Consider the following 18,628-nt stretch of genomic DNA (forward strand, 5'->3'; position numbering starts at 1 on the left):
CCACCTCTTATGGAGGACCAGGAGTGCAAAAATGAAATAAAATTAAATAAATACACAATTAAATAAATTACTAAATGTCTTTAAAATGCTTCAATTTCAATATGTATTGATTTATTTTAATATTAATTTCAATATTTATTCATTTGTTTCAATACAGTATTTATTTCAATTTATACTGTATTTATTCATCTAAATTTTTCTTTATATATTTCATTTCTTATTTTTAGATATCACTTTTTATTTATTTATTTCAATTTGTATTTATTTATTTATTTAATAATTTATTTATCTAAATTTGTATTTATTTATTTCTATTTTTATTTAATTATTTCAACACTTATTTCCATATTTATTGAGTTCAATATTTATTGACACATTCCAATATATTTTTATTTCAATTTTTGTTAATATATTTCGATTTTTAATTCATATAATTCACTTTTTATTTCAATTTCAATTTATTTATTTTTTTTATTTCAAAATTTATTTCAATTTGTAATTATTTCAACACTTATTTCTGTTTTTATTTATTTATTCCAACACTATTTTATTCCAATATATGTTTATTTATTTCAACATGTATTTATTTCAATTTGTATTTTATTTTTTTCACTTTTTAATTATTTAATTCCTGCACTCTTGTTCCACTAGTCAGGCCAATGCCCCAGAAAATACATGGACAATCATTTTGTAATGTTTAAAATTTTCCACAAGAGGGCAGCATATTAATATCACAGCGAGTGATGAAAGAACTATGACAAACCGTACCGTTTGAAGGTAATGCGACGTTATTATACAAAATAAATCTTTAAAAATGATTTTACGATGTAAAAATAGATGTTTACATATAACCAAAGATGTTTGTTAAGCCAGAAACACGGTGAATGACTTCCAAGAACGTCATATAGTGTGTATGTTATAGGCCTGAAATACACAAGTCGACCTTCATTTTAAAACAAAAGAGTACAGTGACACGAGAGCGTTGTAGAGAAACCTAGCAGCTCGTGGCCACACCCTAACCAGGGCAGCCTTAACACGTTGGACCAGTGATGACTTCCAGAAGGTGTGTCTGAAGCTGAACCGTGCGTTTACCACCTCCTTCTTTTCGTCCCCGCCTGCCGCCGCCAGGGTGTTGTCACTTCGCCCAGTACTGCTCGGAACAAAACCTTAGCAAATACACAGCTGTAGCAGCAGCAGCAGCAACAGCGCCGAAGCCCTGCCGTTTCAAGCCTTCCTATTCTGATTTAGGTCGAATATCTGGGAATCTCGTCAAATTCGACCCGGCATTACACGCGTGGAATCGTTTCAGATTGTGAGTGAGTCGTCGGAGGTTCTGCTGCGACCATGGGGGACGTGGTTTCCTCTCACCTGGACGAAAGCAAGCGGGAGATGATTACAGGTATGAGAGGAGGGAGTGCCTCAACAACACCCTTTTTAATTGTTGGCACCAAGCCAAAACGGCAACGGCATTTTATTCGAAGTCATTATGTTTCCCAGGTTTGCCAGCAATTCGTCGTTGCTCGTAGTTTACATGATCTGTCCTTAAATGTAAACTGCCTCTTTCTTTCGTCTTTTGTCTGTTTGGTCAAGGTGTTTATATCAATAAGGACGTTGCATATCTCTAAAACTGTTTCCACAATAACAATGATCAGTTGCCAGTAATAGCCATAATTGGTTTACAGCAAGTGTCCCTTTTATCTTTCCTCGTGTTGACTATCTGTACAAAAGCATCACATTTTATCATAGTGAGCTGTTCTACTCAATCTTACTAAATAGTTCCTGCTTGGCCAATCTGCTATGGGCCTTCCTCCCAGACATAATAAGTAGGTTTCCCTAAGGGGAGCATGTAAATTGGTAGTGGCTGCTATTTGAGTCTCAGATTGCTCCAACCTCCCACTGTGGACCGTACTTTCTGTGGGATTTATTCCAACCAGGCGTAAAGGCTGAGTGGAGCAGAGGAGACGTGTAGAGGCCCAGAGTCTTGACTCATAACATTCTCCTCTGGAAAAGGAGGTTAGCATCTAAGCGATAAACATGTAAGGAAAAAAACATTTGCTTAAGATTGGACTTGAAAGCAAATCTAATGAAATTGGCCGACTGTCACACTTCTGACCTAGGGCGTAGGTTTGGTCTCAACATTGGTAGGGAGTCTAGGACGATATTACTGTAATGCACATGCAATGCAAATAATGATCCAAATAAGGGACTGCTAGCTTGACTTCGTTGTTTCTTGTGGAGGCTGACCTGACGGCAGCAGTTTTGCAGGTTAGCAAGTTTATTGTTATGCTAACTCTGATGCAGTTCGGACTTTCAGTAGCAAAATTAGTGGTGTCTCCCCACTTCCACAACATTGACGTCGGCCGAGTGGCATTCTCGGTAGACAATCGGCAACAAAATGCAAGCCACCTCCGTATTAAAATGTGTACCATGATCCCAGTATTTGACACAATACAAAATACGATGTTTATTCACTTCCTCGTAAGTCCAATGGTCCCACAGTGGTAGGGCTTGTTTTGGTTTGATTCAGGTGTGTTAGGGGAAAGAGACGTGAAAAACACAACAGAAAAAGGGTCACCGAGGTCCGGATTTAGTGAACCCTGCTATACAGCAATGCTCTATTGTGAGATGCTGACCCGGGTGATGTCACATTCGCATTAGTCTTCAACCCGAGACTGAAGCCGGAAGTCACTCATTTTCATGGCGCGGGATTCAAAAATTGAATATATAAAACGATCGCTTCCACACACATCCAAGCGGTCCATTTCATTCAGGAGCGTAAAACACCATGTGAAATACGAAATGCGAAATGCTTTTTGGTGTCATACGCACTTTAATGAATGGCCCATTTTAAAAGCTTTTCAATATATAACGCGCAATGCATTATAAGGCGCATAGAATAGACACTTCAGTAGAGGCTGGGGTCACATTATTCATCCATTGGATGGAGCTAAGCTCCCGAGTTGCTGTGAGACCTTTTGCGGCTCAATATTGATTTATATACTAATATAAGGCGCAACAGATTATAAGGCAGACTGTTGCCTTTTGATAAATTTTAAGGCTTTTATATGCGTCTTATAGTTCGGAAAATACGGTTTATTTTTCCTGCAGTGCATCCCATAGAGAATGACACGCCACGCGACTTCTCTGTTGTACAATGCCGCCACAAGTTTAACTTCATTACAATATTAATGAATTAAAATCATGCTTGTCCTCCTAAAGAAACCACACACACAAAAAACATTCACCCTCCCACCCCAAAAAAAATCTTTTTCTGTTTTGTATGTATACATTAGGATTTTCAAATAAAAATAGAAAATGCAATTAACAAGTTGAATGGAAAATACAGGAATGTTTCTCCCTATTTGCTTTTTATCCTTGTCCAGAGTTCAATACACTAATTTAACACCAGCTTTCCAATTGATATACATAGCTATCAAACAGATGTTGTAACATACACCTAGAGAATTACTCAGATTATTTCTGGCCATTTGTTACTAGGCAGACTTTGTGAAACACAGTGCTTTGTATATTTCAAAGCCAGTGAAACACAGTGCTTTGTATATTTCAACGCCAATGAAAAATCAGTATACGTCAGTCATGGCTATTTTTCTGTTACAGCCAGCAGCATAAACTGTACACAGTGATCCCTCGCTACTTCACTGCTCGACTTTCGCACCCTCAGTGCATCTTGTTTTAAGAATAAGACTTCTAAAAATAATTTATGTCCTTTTTATTTGCAAATACTAGTACAGTGGTACCTTTACTTACGAATTTAATTAGATCTGGAATTAGTTTCGTAACTTGAAAATTCTGTAAGTAGAGGCGTTTTTTCCATATAAATACCCGAATCCGTTCCAAGCCCCCCAAAATCAGACATAAATCTTTATGTATACATGTTACAACTAGATTATTGGACAATAAATATAAAATCAGAGTTGTGCATAATGTGAAAAAACAAGAATGGAGTAAAAAAATGGTTAATACACTCATGTAAAGCTGTCTGAACACAAGGTTCTGACCTCATGTAAACTGTCTCCATTGTAACCCCTTCAACCACCACCTCCCGCTTCCTGCTCTTTGCTTAGCTTTTGCGTTTTTTTGCACATTTGGTGTGTACACTTGACTCCAAAGGGCACATTACTGTGTGGTCGCTATGAAAATGGTATTCATTTTGTGTGCATGCGCGTGCATGTTCCTGATTGTTGGGAGTTTGTGATTTCTTTATCCTTGCTGTCAAGTCGCATTGTCACAAAATGATCATCCTATTACCCCAAAACACAAACACAAATATGTTAGTTATAAAACTTATGTATAAATTTTGGATTAAAACTTCAGAACAACAGAGTTGCATCCACAGTGCAGGTTTACATGCAAATTTACCTACAAACAAGAAAATATTCTTAGTTAATATCTGTGTTGCTTTCATCAACAATGATGGTAACTAGAGCTGGGAATCTCTGGGCACCTAACGATTCGATTACGATTACGATTCAGAGGCTCCGATTCGATTATAAAACGATTATTGATGCACCCCCTTCCTTTTTTTTTCTTTTTTTATTTTTTTTTTATGTTTTGTACATTAGTTCCAAAATTGTTCAAAAATACTCTCAGGCTAAACCACACTACTATTTCAGTATCAAGTTAACATATAGCAGTAAACAAATATACAAAAATAACATTAAATGAAAAACTCCAGTCCCCATTCTGTATCAGCAGCTTTAAACTACATTCAATTAATTTAATGTTGTGAATCAACCGTTAAATTTGTTAAAATTGCTCCCATTATTCCATAATTTCCCTTTTGTCTACTTTCGACATGTGAAAGTTTTAAAACTATTTTAAAGATATTCAAGTCAATATTTTACCGATTTAGGAGTATTTTATATAAAAAGTTAATTAGGTTTACTTGGAAGGTTCGCTACAACAGCCTTGCAGGAAAGTGTACTGCTTTAAGATGGCGGCCGTTTATAACACCCGCATCTAGCTTTTTGTAGATGTGCTGCTAACACTACAAAATCTATATTGCATCTAGTCCTATATAAATGATATCCACCGTAACATTATATGGATGTACTTGTAGCAGCTTTTCGGCAGCAGTCAGGTATGTTGTTGTGTTTTTTTATCTCGTTGCATGAGTTGAGCTAGAGCCGTGAGTTGAGCATTGGCATTACCCGAGGGGCCGGGTAATGGGAAGCATGATGTTTAGCTACTCTCGCTGCGTTCCTTCCCGAAGACCGCGCGGCGCGCTGAGTGTTGTGTACTTACGCTTTACTTCGCATATTTCAATAATCGGAATTTGGATGTTAGTGAATCGTTCTCGAATCTTCCACGGCCGAATCGCGAATAATCTAAGAATCGGAAATTTTGCACACCTCTAATGGTAACGAAAATATTTCGTTGAGGAACAATTTTTTCATGATGATGACATCATGACAATGTGCTAAAAACATGGCTAGGGAAGGTAGAACTAGAACTGTGCTGATTACCGGTCTCAAGGTATTCCATTGTATGATAACGTCAAGGTTTCAAAACCGCTAAAAATTTCCGTCATACCGTCCCTAAGGTATTAGCTGTTTTTTATGTCCCAAAAATAGAGGGAGCAATCCCTCGCTTGCAGCTGCAAGGCTCAACCCTTCTCCTCCGGTTGTTGCTCAGTGTCAGTCAGTCAGCTGTGCTACACGATGACTGGAGGAGGTAAAACTCCTTAACTTCTTCCCCCATCGAAGAAAACTAAATCGCTGGTATGGGAATACTTCGGTTACAAAAAAGTTACAGATGGCCGCGGATTAGAGGCGAAGGGGCCAACCGACATGTAAAAGGGTGGCTGCTGAGGAGGCAATACCTCCAATATGATTTTGTATTAATACAAAATTAAAAGTTAGTAAACACTGTCATGAATATTTCCCACCAGCTATGAGAGTTAACTCCAGCGTGTTTAGTGTGTCTAGCGGTGGTAGAATGTGGTGTTTCTCTCTTGCAACTGTCTGTGTTGAGAATGAGTGTGTGTATAATGTAAACATGATACGAGTTATACACACGTGTTTTTTATGGAAAATAATTCATTTATTTCTGTTCTGATGGTAATAATGTTGAACTGTGGCTGTGGGTTTAGGCTCACCTAAAGGACTGCATTTAGTTTTATTCAGAACATATGTATATATATATATATATTAAGGATGTAACGGTACATGTATTCGTATTGAACCGTTTCGGTACTTGGTTTCGGTTCGGAACGGACGCGTACCGAACGAGTTTCTGACGTAATGTAACCCTTACTTTTCGAGGCTGTGAGTCGATCGGGTTACAATTTCTTTGTATAAATTATATTTACTCCGTCTTCTCTACTATAATGAGGACCAACACGGTAGGACAAAACGTCAACGGCGCGACAACGTGGCCGCCGCGAGAACGCAGTGAAACGTGGCCGTTAAAGTCAATCAGCCAATGCACACGAGTCGCAGTGCGGCCGTGTGTTAGACGCGTCCCAGAAGTGACAAAAGAGCGGCAGAGTTTATTATTTGACGAGAGACGCAGCCCTCCTGCGTCAATGCTACTAGCTAGCAGACCGGACAGACCGGAAGCAGAGGTTGCGCTAGACTTTTTCGTTGTCTGTCATTTTGACTGACAGGGTCATAAAAATCCGGTCATAATCTATTTTTACCCGTCACTTAAATTTTTAAAATGATGATAATGACATTGTGGTGACCCTTTGTTTGGCATAATTCACCTTCCGTACTTGTGTGTCCATTTGGCCGACCGCGTTAGCGGCTACGACACAGTCACGTGACAGAGACACTTAAGAGCCGCGCGCGTTCCGGTGTAGGTTCACTACACAGGCGTAATGAGGGGAAGAGGATAGTGAACCTACACTGGCTTGAATAGAGAGTTCACAGAGAGCAGCAGCGCTACAGCGGCTGGACACAGCAATTCAAGCTAACAAGACTCTTAACATTGCATAGCGCTTCAGCATATTCAATTGTATTTAGTTTTCATTCATTTTAAGTTAATATTCTGTCCGAACAAGCTTAACAGAGAATCCACACCGTGCCATCACACATCAAGCAGATGAATATGTAACTTTTTCTCCGCAGTGACAAAAACAGCTGACTGTGGCCCCAGTAGGTAAGGCTACATATGGAACAATGAAATTAACAGTTCACCTGCTGTGGCCTGAACAGAGTCTTACACCTTCCTCCTGGTGCGCATGGACATGAATTGCGTGCCCGCTTGTGCAGTCCCTGTTTTTTCACCTCTTTCATCAACACCATCGTCGTTTTGGGTCTTTTTGAAGAAACTTCGGACACTCAGTTGCCTTGACATTTTTCAGAGTAAGGCCAACGACGTCATGCATCAAGAGAGACAATAGCTAATTAATATGCTCACTCGCCACCCTGTGGTCTGGGGTGTGAATTGCAACCTGTCAAAATGACAGGTGGACTTCAATTTTTTCCGTCACCGTTTTAAAAAATCGGTCAACGACGGAAAATATTCAGTTAACGCGACCCCTGACCGGAAGTCACTCGTGTAAAAATACGGTGGATCCGGTCGATTTTCAAATTAATATGCAATCGTAACCCACTGTTTGAGTCCATCAGATCTCTTGAGTGGTAGATCGGGGCACACTTGACTTGTCTTTGTTGATTTATAGTTGTCTTCTCTGCTGTAATAATAACCAACACGGCCCCGTGTTCAATACAAAATCCTCCTACCACAACAAAACAAGTAGAAACTCGTATTCACATAGGAACTAAAGTTATACAACATAAAATATACAATATAAATGAATACTACATCACATTTGTAAAATACAAACACATAATAAAATAAATAATAGCCCATTTATATAAAATACATTGAAATGAGCTAAAGCACCTGTAATTAAATAATAAAAATAATACACAGATCCTGCTAACACAATTATATTTATTAATTTCTGTGTGGCGCTTTAACTTGAGAAAATCCACCAATAAAGCTTTTGAAAACCGTTCATAAAGGGGAAAAAAATCATTTCATTTTCTTTCAGGCATTTCATTTGTAAAATACATGTTAAAATCTTTGTCATTGGGATTGCTTTTCTTTTTAGCACAGGACTTCTTTTTTCTTCTTTCTTTCAGAAAGAAAGCTGACCAATACGTGGGGTCTGAAAGGCAAATTGTTGTTGGATTATTATCTTTAAATACCCGCTACTTTTTGAGCAGAATTCTAGCTTTGTATAGGCTACTGTTCCTGTTCCTTGTTGAAAGCACAATAGTGTGTAATAAACAACTAGCACATTTATATTGTGCATTTTGTTTTTTTACTGTACCGAAAATGAACTGAACCGTGACCTCAAAACTGAGGTACGTACCGAACCGAGATTTTTGCGTACCGTTACACCCCTATTTTATATATATATATATATATATATATATATATATATTTTTTTTTTTATTATTATTATTTTAACTTAACGTGATACATATGTTCCAATTTGCAAATATGTTTTGAAAAAAATAAAAGATCCTGTTCAATGGAAAAAAGATTTGTTTTTGAAACCCAGATATCACAAAGTAACAAATTTTAGAGCTGTAATTGCAATACTGTGAAACCTTGATATTTTGGCTTAAGGTTATCATACCGTCACAATATCATACCGGCACATGCCTAGAGCCTAAAACATAACGTGACAAAGTCCAGTTTTCGTCTAACGAGACAACAACGAAAATGCGATGTAAGCCCCTTTCAGGTTTATATCCAGCTAAATTCCCTTGTAAAATGACACTGGATTGGCCACATGTCTTTGCTTTCAGACATGGAGAGATGTACCGGGAATTCCCCGGGTTGGACATTTTCAGGCTTGTCCCATGTTGGTGACTCGGTGCTCTCTATTTAGGGATGGCGGGGGCGGGATTTTATAACCTGGACATTACGTCATTTTTGGTTGGTTTGGCAACAAAATAAACCACACATTTCCAAAGATGGATGATGGACTGTCTCTCCCTCGGCTCTAAGACTCAGTGGGCAATTTAATTTCGTTATGTTTCCAGTTTAATTTTGCTATCTTTCCAGTTTGTCATGTTGATAATTGCAATGTTTGTTTACCGCTTTTTGTCTCACTGCGAAGAAAGAGGAAATGACGATCAGCCCGCCATGATATTAACGTCATCAGCATTCGTGCTGTGACCCGGGAATTAAACTGCTGCTTTCACACATGCCGCATCTCGGGTAAATCCCGGACATTTACTAGGACGCAACCCGGTTAATGCCCGTATCATCTCCATGTCAGTCGACCTGGTGAATTGTTTTCAGACCTGAGGGCTACCCGTTTAAATCCCGGGATTTAACTAGATTTCAGTGTATGTCCGAAAGGGGCTTTAGTTTTTGTCATATGTTTACCAGGCATGAAAATCTCTTACCTTTCGGCGAAATTCGCCGTTTTGAAGTAAAAAAGGATGACCTACGTGAATCGTGTAGATCCGAGGAGAAAAATTTTTAGGGGGGGGGGTCGTTTGTAGGCATGTGCCAGTTACCTTCACGGATTACCATGCTATGAAAACGTCGCGGTTACAAAACCACTAAAATTTTCCGTCATACAGTAGTACGTATTCGTTATTTTTCATGTGTCGAAAATGCAGCCAGAATTACCTTGGCGCGGCAGCGCTTACCCCTTCCCCTGTTTGATGCTGCGTGTGTCAGTGACGCTATTCCAGCAAACCCAAAAACAAGCACTCCAAACGCAAGGCGTAAATTCTTCAATTTAATGATCTCTCAAATCGTGGTAACTGAAATATACCAAATGAATACATTTAAAACGTTGTACACTCGTATTTTTCCACATGTGAGTAGCTTCAACAGTTTAGCTTCATGAAAAAGTTCGTCAAAAACAAAACACACATTTTCCTTTCAAATTCAATACACAAAGTTACTAAAAACTTACAAAGACGAATGATAGGCAAGGCTTAGCTAGGACAGCAACTTCATTGAGGTTAATCACAGCCGCTGAGAGAGAAACAAGTTTGTATGCGTGGAGGGAAAAAAAAAAAAAAAAGATCGCTAATTGCGACAGATGATCTTGTACTAAGCACAAATTCACATTCGCTGGAGGAGGTAAAGTATCACTCCCAATTGTTTTTAGATGAATGCATTTGCCAGCATATTGAATTTAGTGAGTAATTGTTTTCGTTTTCATATTTTGTGGTATGACAAAGTTACTGCCGTTCGTTGCAGCTTGCGTTGAACACTGCCGGAGCGTCCGGTGAAAAAATAGCTCCTGTTAAGGTAGCGTCAAGCTTGTGTATTTAACGGTAATATAAAAGCAGTGTTGTCAATAACGCGGTATCGTAATGCGTAACTAATCTGATTACTTTCTTTCAGTAAAGAACAATCTAACGCGTTCATTTTTCTAAATCAGTAGGCAGGAGATATACTACAAACGGCTGCATTTGCACACTGGAAACACAGCCATTACTTCACATTTTTGTCCAGTAAAGATAACAAAAATATCCCTGTGCGCTGCATCTTTGCGCTGGCTCAAAAAGACTCTCGACCGCTAAAAGCATCCAATTCAAGCACCACTTGGAATTACAGCACAACAGGTAACACGACAGCCAGGACTTTATGATACTGCTCGTGCTCAATCCTCGGTTCAAGCTCAGTTGTTGTTGAGGGTTTTGAAAGCTTAGGTTTAAAGAAATTCTAAATATCCATCTTGCCTCCTCAGCTGTAGTTTTGGCTAAGCAATGCAAACGGCTGTCTCTAAGGTTCTATAGTCACATGATCTGTTCGAAAAATAATTTGGACCCATTATGAAATACTTTGAAGGATTCCTGTTCATTTTATTCATTTGTGTTGTTTGTTTTATTGCTCTAAAACTTTTATAGACAACATTTTAAGGGCCATATTCAATGGTCTTTATTTTAAAGGGGAAGTTCAGAATTTTTTACATTAGGCTTAATCTTTGAGTTAGCCGGGGTTTAATTAGTCGTTGGAAATGATTTGAACAAATTCTGTGCATTTTGACAGTTATTTGTTAGTTTCAGGGCTCCGGAGTGGCTAAGCTAGCGCGAGTCAATGGTGGTTGAAATCAACTCCTTCAACTAATTAAACCCCCGTTAACTCGAATATTAAGCCTTATGTGAAAAATTAAAATGGTCAAATTCGCCACATGTAGGACGTTTCGCCGACGGCGGACATTTTGGCAGAACTCCGGAACATATTTCCTCCACACCTTTCTCACCTTTTTAACCCCTGACCCATTTTCATGCCTGGTTTACAACGCGTATGTGGAGTATGTCAGCTTACATCTAAGCAGTGTTTGGGTCGTGTCACTCATGTAAGATGTGCTGCGCCTCATCCTCACTGAAGTTTAGGTTGTTGCTCCATCTTGCTTGTTTTAGAAACACGGTAAGATTTTTTTCTTATCTTGGCAAGAGAGATGCTGCTTTAGTCTTTAAAGGTCTGTGCCGAATCATAAACTTCATAATATATTGACGGGGCGCGGGGCCGATTAATAGGGGGCCTGCATTGTTGGCGTGGCTGTAAAAGCTAACCGAGTGGAATCGCAGACAAAAAGCTTTTTCCGTTGAAAATTCTTGTGAATAAATGCTTAAACTCTTTATAGATATGGACATAAAAAAGTCTCGATTCTTGGTTAAAAGCAATAAACCGTGCAGTTAGCATTTATTTTACTTAAATATTGCAAACTATGATGCTAGTCAGTAAGCAAATGTAGCGGCCGCTTTATGAAAACAGAGCTTTTACGGTGAAAATTTTTGTGAATAAATGCTTGAATCCTTGCATTTATAGATATGGACGTAAAACAGTTTCAATTCTTGGTTAAAAGGTTGGTTAATTTTGGTCTTGGTCTTGGCCTTGGTTAATTTCTCCCATTGATTTTTTTCACAATGTTTCAAAATGCATTCAGGGTACAAAAAAAATATAATAGTCACCTTTAATCCTCGAACAAATCACTGCTGAGACAATCCTTCCTGTTTATATGCGGTACAGCTTTCGTACTTTTTCAACCTAAATCAGGCGCTGGATAGCTGGATGTGTCGCTGCGATCGACTGCGAATAACTGAAGCGGAGTGTGGGATGGCCCCTACTTGAAGGCGTGGTGCAGTGTATGTGGATTGTAACCCGTCAATATAATTATGAAGTATATGGCTAAGTGATCATCAGATCATAAATGCAAATCCTAGCGTTAGCCTAGCATTTGCGTTCACGTTAGCAACTGTATTGTCATCACAGAGTTGGCGTTTTCCTTGTAGACACTACAATATGTGCTCGTCTGTCTGTCTATGTTCATTTGAGATTGTTGGAAACTTCTATTTTCGCACTAAAAAGTTTGACTTTTACAGATGAAAACATGAATAACTGTCGACTAAAACTTCACGAAATTTGTATGAGATGTCGTCGACTAAAACTAGACGAAGACAAACACACTTTGAAATGACTAAAATATCATTAATGAGTATTTTCGTCCATAGGACTAAGACTAAAACAAAAATTAAAAGGGCTGCCAGAAACAACACTGGTTAATATCAATTAATTAAAGAAGCAATACTAGCTTGCACTTTTTTTTTTCAAAAAAAAATTTTTTTTTTTTTTGTGTGTTTTTTTTCAAAAACAGTTGAGCTCACATTGCATAGATTTGTAATGGCTGAGACTCGTCATGTCAGATTGATCATCAGCAGGGTCAGCATTAGTTTTAGTTTTAGGTCAGTTACAGTAAGTTTGGTATTTCAATGGCAGTGACAGTTGTTCCTCAAAATTGTGTGTGAAACACCATTAGGTTACATAAAGTCATGATATGTAAAAATTATTTGGAAGAAAATTGGCGTATAGTATGATAGTCTCTGTGTGGGTCTCTTGGTTTGTTTTCCTCCCCCCCCATGTTTATTTTAATGTACTAAATTTTCTAATTTATTGGTGAATTGACTGGTTGACTGACCTGAACACCACTATTGATTGAGCATTAGCAGCCAGCATCAGCGCGAACTATTCAGAGTTGTGTGGAATTTGTGATAACATTGTTGAGAACCTTTCCCTGCTACCATGTGCAAATTGTGCTGGGAAAAAATAAATGAAAATTTGATGCACATTGTTTCAAAGTTATCTATTGCGAAATTTGGGACAGATGGACAGCTGTTTGTACTGCTGGGTCCTTTCTTGCTTGACTTGCTGTTTATTTTGAATTACAGTGAGAACATCATGAGCCCCCCCCACCCCCACCAAAAGCGGACGCTGTCCTTTGTTCAATGCCCTCATAGTGCCGTCTATGATTTCTCTCAATGACCTCTTTTTCTAAATGGTTGACACATATTGTTGCCTTTTTAGTCATTTTAATCTGACAACATTAGTCGTCAGGTTTTACAGTCTATCCATAAAGAAAAGAAATTTAAAAAACATATAAGAATTTACATCAATTTCAGTAGTAAATTTTTATATGTCTCATACTATATAATATATTAGTCTTGAAAGTGGTCGCTTTTGTATACTTTTCATACAAAATATTTAAAGGATTTGTGGATGAAACAAGTAAAATTGATGTATGTTGTATATATGGAGAAATATATGGCAAATTATATTTTCCATAGTTGTTTCCTATAAGGCGGCACGGTGGCTGAGTGGTTAGCATCAAGGGTTCAATCCCGGGCTTCGGCCTTCCTGTGTGGAGTTTGCATGTTCTCCCCGTGCCTGCGTGGGTTTCCTCCGGGAACTCCGGTTTCCTCCCACATCCCAAAAACATTGATTGACATTGATTGAACACTCTAAATTGTCCGTAGGTATGAGTGTGTGCGTGAATGGTTGTATGTCTCCTTGTGCCCTGCGATTGGCTGGCAACCAGTTCAGGGTGTCCCCTGCCTACTGCCCGTAGTTAGCTGGGATAGGCTCCAGCACCTCCGCGACCCTCGTGAGGAAAAGTGGCATGGAAAATGAATGAATGAATGTTTCCTATAAGTTTAGAAGTATTTAACTATATGTTTTCTGCATGTCAATTATGCTTTCCCTATATAATTCATATGTTCAATATATACCATTTGATTAAAACAAGAAATATAAATAGTAGCACCATGCCCTGCTGGATTTCAACCCTGGTCCTTCAGGTGAAAGCCTGACGTCTAACATTTAACCAACTTTTAAGCTATCAGAGTTATGGTCATGATACATGCACATATGTATAGAATCACAAGAATGCCAAAACTGAAAAAAATAGATTAATGAAAGCCCTCAAACAGTTTGCTGAAGACATGTCAACAAAGCACATGGATTACTGGAACCATGTCCTATGGTCTGATGAGACGGGCGGGCTTTCTTGTGTACCGTCTTCATAAGAGGCTTCCTCCTGGGGTGACAGCCATGCACACCAATTTGATGTAGAGTACGGCGTATGGTCTGAGCACTAACAGGATGACCCCCCCCCACCTCTTCAATCTCTGCAGCAATGCTGACAGCACTCCTGTAACGGGTCACATGACATTTTGGAGGCAAAATGACAAGCAGTACTCAAGTTGGACATTTAGGGATGTAGTTTCTGAGGGGTGTACTCATTTTTGTTGCCAGGGGTTTAGATATTAATGGCTATATTTTGAGGGGAAAATAAATTAACTCTATTATATAAGCTGCACAAAGACTACTTTTCATTGTGTAAAAGTGTCATTTTGTCAGTGTTGTGCAATGAAAAGATATAAATATCTGCAAAAATGAGAGGGGTGTACTCACTTTTGTGATACACTGTACTTTCCATACAAGTTCCATATAAAAAAATATATGAACTTTATAAAATTTATATATGTGTTTTCCATATGAGTATGTTCACTAATGTTGTAAATGCATGCAGTGGTACCTATACTTACGAAATGAATTGGTTCTGGAAGTAGTTTCTTAACTTGAAAATTCTGTAAGTAGAGACGCGTTTTCCATGTAAAGGCTGAGTTATGCTTCTGCGGCAGACCCGATTTACGACCATTCGCCTGACGTGCATCTCCAAAATTTTCTGACTTCACGTCATGTCAACACGTGGAGACGTGACGCAAATGGACTGTGATTGGTCCGCTCAGGCTGTTGTTTCCGGTTCTGTGCAAAATCATTGCCATTTTCAAACATTGTTGTGTTTCACGCAAAAATGGACCAAGCTGACGAGAGTATCATCGAAGAGGTCTGCAATTACAACAACCTCTACAATGTCTCGTCAAGACATTATAAAGATTTCCAAATGGCAAACAAAAAAACTCCGTTGGCATTATTGTGTAACTGAAAGAAAACTAGAGGAAGTTGACAAGAGTCCCCCAAAACCGTACAAACACAACGCCATACCCCTCTTGTGGCTTGGCGGGGAATTATCGAGCAACGCATTCCCTTGCCGCAGAACTATCGAATGCTCATTGACACCGTCGTCGTTACGCCATCACCGCAACACAGAAGAATAACTCAGGCTTAAATGCCCTAATCTGTTCCAAGCCCCCCAAATTTCAGGCATATATTTTTTATAATGCATGAACTTGCATCCAGACATGTAACAAATACCCGCCCGTCTCATCAGACCATAGAACATGGTTCCAGTAATCCATGTGCTTTGTTGACATGTCTTCAGCAAACTGTTTGCGGGCTTTCTTGTGTACCGTCTTCAGAAGATGCTTCCTCCTGGAGTGAAAGCCATGCACACCAATTTGATGTAGAGTGCGGCGTATGGTCCGAGCACTAACAGGCTGACTCCCCACCTCTTCCATCTCTGCAGCAATGCTGAAAGCACTCCTGTAACGAGTAACAAAACATTTTGAAGGAATAATGACAAGCAGTACTCAATTTGGACATTTAGAGATGTATGAAGTTTGTAAGGGGTGTACTTTTGTTGCCAGGGGTTTAGATATTAATGGCTATATTTTAAGTTATTTTGAGGGGAAAATAAATTAACTTATATTATATAAGCTGCACACAGACTACTTTTCGTTGTGTCAAAGTGTCATTTTGTCAGTTGTCCCATAAAAAGATATACTTAAATATCTGCAGAAATACGAGGGGTGTACTCACTTTTGTGATACACTGTACATGTTACAATTAAATTATTGCACAATAAACATGAAATGTGCAAAATGTAAAAAAAAAACAAGAATAGAGTAAATAATATCAGTTAATACACTGATGTAACACTGTCTAAACACGTGGGGCCAAAGAAAAGGACGCTGGGATACACACATACACATACAGTAGAGGTCCCCCTTAGCCAGTTGGATGCCAGGAATGCTAGGCAATAGCCAATGGCAGAGCAGATAAAATTATGTTACCTTCAATAAACTCCGGGAACTGCGAGTACTAGCCATACTGTGTTTTTGCCTTTCGTAACCTGAAGTTTTTTGGTTTTTTTTTTTTTTTTTTTTTTTTTTTTTTCGTAACAAGAGGCAATATTTTCCCATTGAGGCGTGTCGTCAACTGAATATTTTGTATGTGGAGACATTAGTTAGCAGTGATGTAACTGAAAGTGATGTAAGTGTTAGTAACTGCGTTACTAACGGTGTTGGATCATGTGATAAAGTGTAGAACTTGAAAAGTAACGTCAGTTACCTTGCCAAGTAACTAATTACTCTTACATTGAGATAACTGAGTTACTAACTCAATTACTTTTTAGAATTAGTAATTTGTAACTGTAATTAATTACTTTTTAAAAGTAAGATTAACAACACAGTTCGTAAGTTGAGATACCACTGTATTATGTTTCTTACACCACTCAACAAATTTCGGATTAAATTGAGAATTTTATAGACTGAAATACACAAAACATGTTGTCTATTTTAGCTTTAAGACATTGTGCTTGTTCCCTAAGCTGGAAGAGTTTGCTTTGGCAAGAGGAGGCACATGGCAAAAATACAGGGTTCGTGCATTTTGGACTGATGTCCTCGTGATGGAGCATGATACTGCTCTTAAATTCTTTCCAGATATGCATATTTTTAAGAAAAAAAACAAAAAAAAACGAAACAAACAAATTGTCTTTAGGAAATCAATTGAATAGGATTAAGAACATTTAAACCATAAAAGCAGTGTTCCAGTGCAACATTTTCATCTCACGAGTCTCTGGCCTGCTTGAATTGAACAACACGCACTCATCGAAACACAACAAAAAAAATACCTTTCATGAAATCTATTTGTATATTTCTCAAGCTTACTTCCTATCTTTCTTATCTTTGAAGATTTCCATTGTACTATTTATAGTATTTCTTTTCAGTTCTGGTGTCGCTGTTCTGTCTCTTGTACATTCTTCTCATGTCAGTGTAGCCTTGTCAGCACTTTCCTTCCTGCTCTCCAGCTTCAGGACGTCACACGTCTTCCTGTTGTCCCTTCCATAAAAACGTATCGCAGTCAACGTTGTCGGCTGCTGACTGGGCGACCACGTCAACTATTTTTCCAGCACTGGAACGTGGGAAAGTCTCACAATCCCTTCCAGTAGTTTCTTGGATCAGTTGGGGAAATATGCTTGAAGGCAGCGTCAAAATTGGGTCAAGCAGTGGCTAGACTGTGTGAAATAATGGAAACTGTGATGGAGCTTGATTGATCGGCAGAAGGAGGTGTTGCTTTGTCTCCTAAGTTACTGCTGCAACTGACAATGGCTGCTATTAGTATTTGGAAAATACACCAGAATAAAAAGTTAATCGACTTGTCTATCATACAAAAGGTGCACATTATTTTTTTTTTCACTGTTCGATTTAGTACGTCATGATACGCTTTGCGATACAAAAGCTCACGATAACGATGATCTCACGATATGGCGATACAACAATTATCGATACATTGGTCAGGCAATCATTCTAGAATGTTCTACAAAACAGCTCGTTTTTCTGTTTATTAGTTATCTTCATCCATCTGCTGTAAGTTTATCTCTTGGACGTCCAATCCATTTGAACTGGGAGAGTGGCAGCAAATTAACCCCTCCCACTTCAAATGGGCCCCTACCACTTCTATGGCTGTCAGTGGCAGCCAATGGCAGGCAACGACATAATTTTGGGCCATTTCAGGTCATTACCTGATAATTTTCAGTCACTTCCTGTTGATCTGGGGTCATTTTATTGGTCTCTTCCTGTTGATTTTGGGTTACAGAACAGGAAGTGACCCGGGAATGAATAGGCAGGGACTCAAACTCTACAGGAAGTGAGCTGTAAATGCCCTAAAATGAACAGAAAGTGAGCTGTTAAAGCCCTGAACATAGACTTCATAATGTATTGAAGGGGCGCGAGGCCGATAAATAGGGGGCCTGCATTGTTGCCAAGGCTGTCAAAGCTGACCGAGTGGAATCGCAGACAAAGAGCATTTTTTGTTGAAAGTTCTTGTGAATAAATGCTTATATCCCTGAATTCTTTGTGTAAAACAGTTTCGATTCTTGGTTAAAAGCAAAAAAACTGTGCAGTTAGCATTTATTTTACGTAAATATGTCGAAGTACAATGCTAGTCTGTTTAGTAAATGTAGCTAAAGGCCGCCCTATGTAAACAGAGCTTTTCCAGGGAAAATTCTTGTGAATAAATGCTTAAATCCCCGAATTCTTTATAGATATGGATGTAAAAGTCTCGATTCTTGGTTAAAAAAAAAAAAAAAAAAGTGCATTTAGCATATATTTTAGGTAACTATGATGAAGAATCATGCTAGTCTCTTAGCTCTTTG

The 18,628-nt window shown here is 38.5% G+C and overlaps 1 protein-coding gene across 1 annotated transcript in view; it reads left to right on the top strand.

The window, feature by feature from the left end:
• The first annotated feature begins 1,051 nt into the window (after positions 1–1,051).
• niban2a (niban apoptosis regulator 2a) overlaps positions 1,052–18,628 on the top strand; it is a 94,788-nt gene continuing 77,211 nt past the window's right edge. Inside the window, exon 1 of the mRNA XM_057818283.1 lies at positions 1,052–1,399. Coding sequence (XP_057674266.1) covers positions 1,345–1,399 — 55 coding nt within the window. The 5' untranslated portion in view covers positions 1,052–1,344. The remainder of the gene's footprint in view (positions 1,400–18,628) is intronic.

Source organism: Corythoichthys intestinalis, chromosome 17 (assembly GCF_030265065.1).
Source record: "Corythoichthys intestinalis isolate RoL2023-P3 chromosome 17, ASM3026506v1, whole genome shotgun sequence".
Classification (NCBI taxonomy): Eukaryota; Metazoa; Chordata; class Actinopteri; order Syngnathiformes; family Syngnathidae; genus Corythoichthys; species Corythoichthys intestinalis.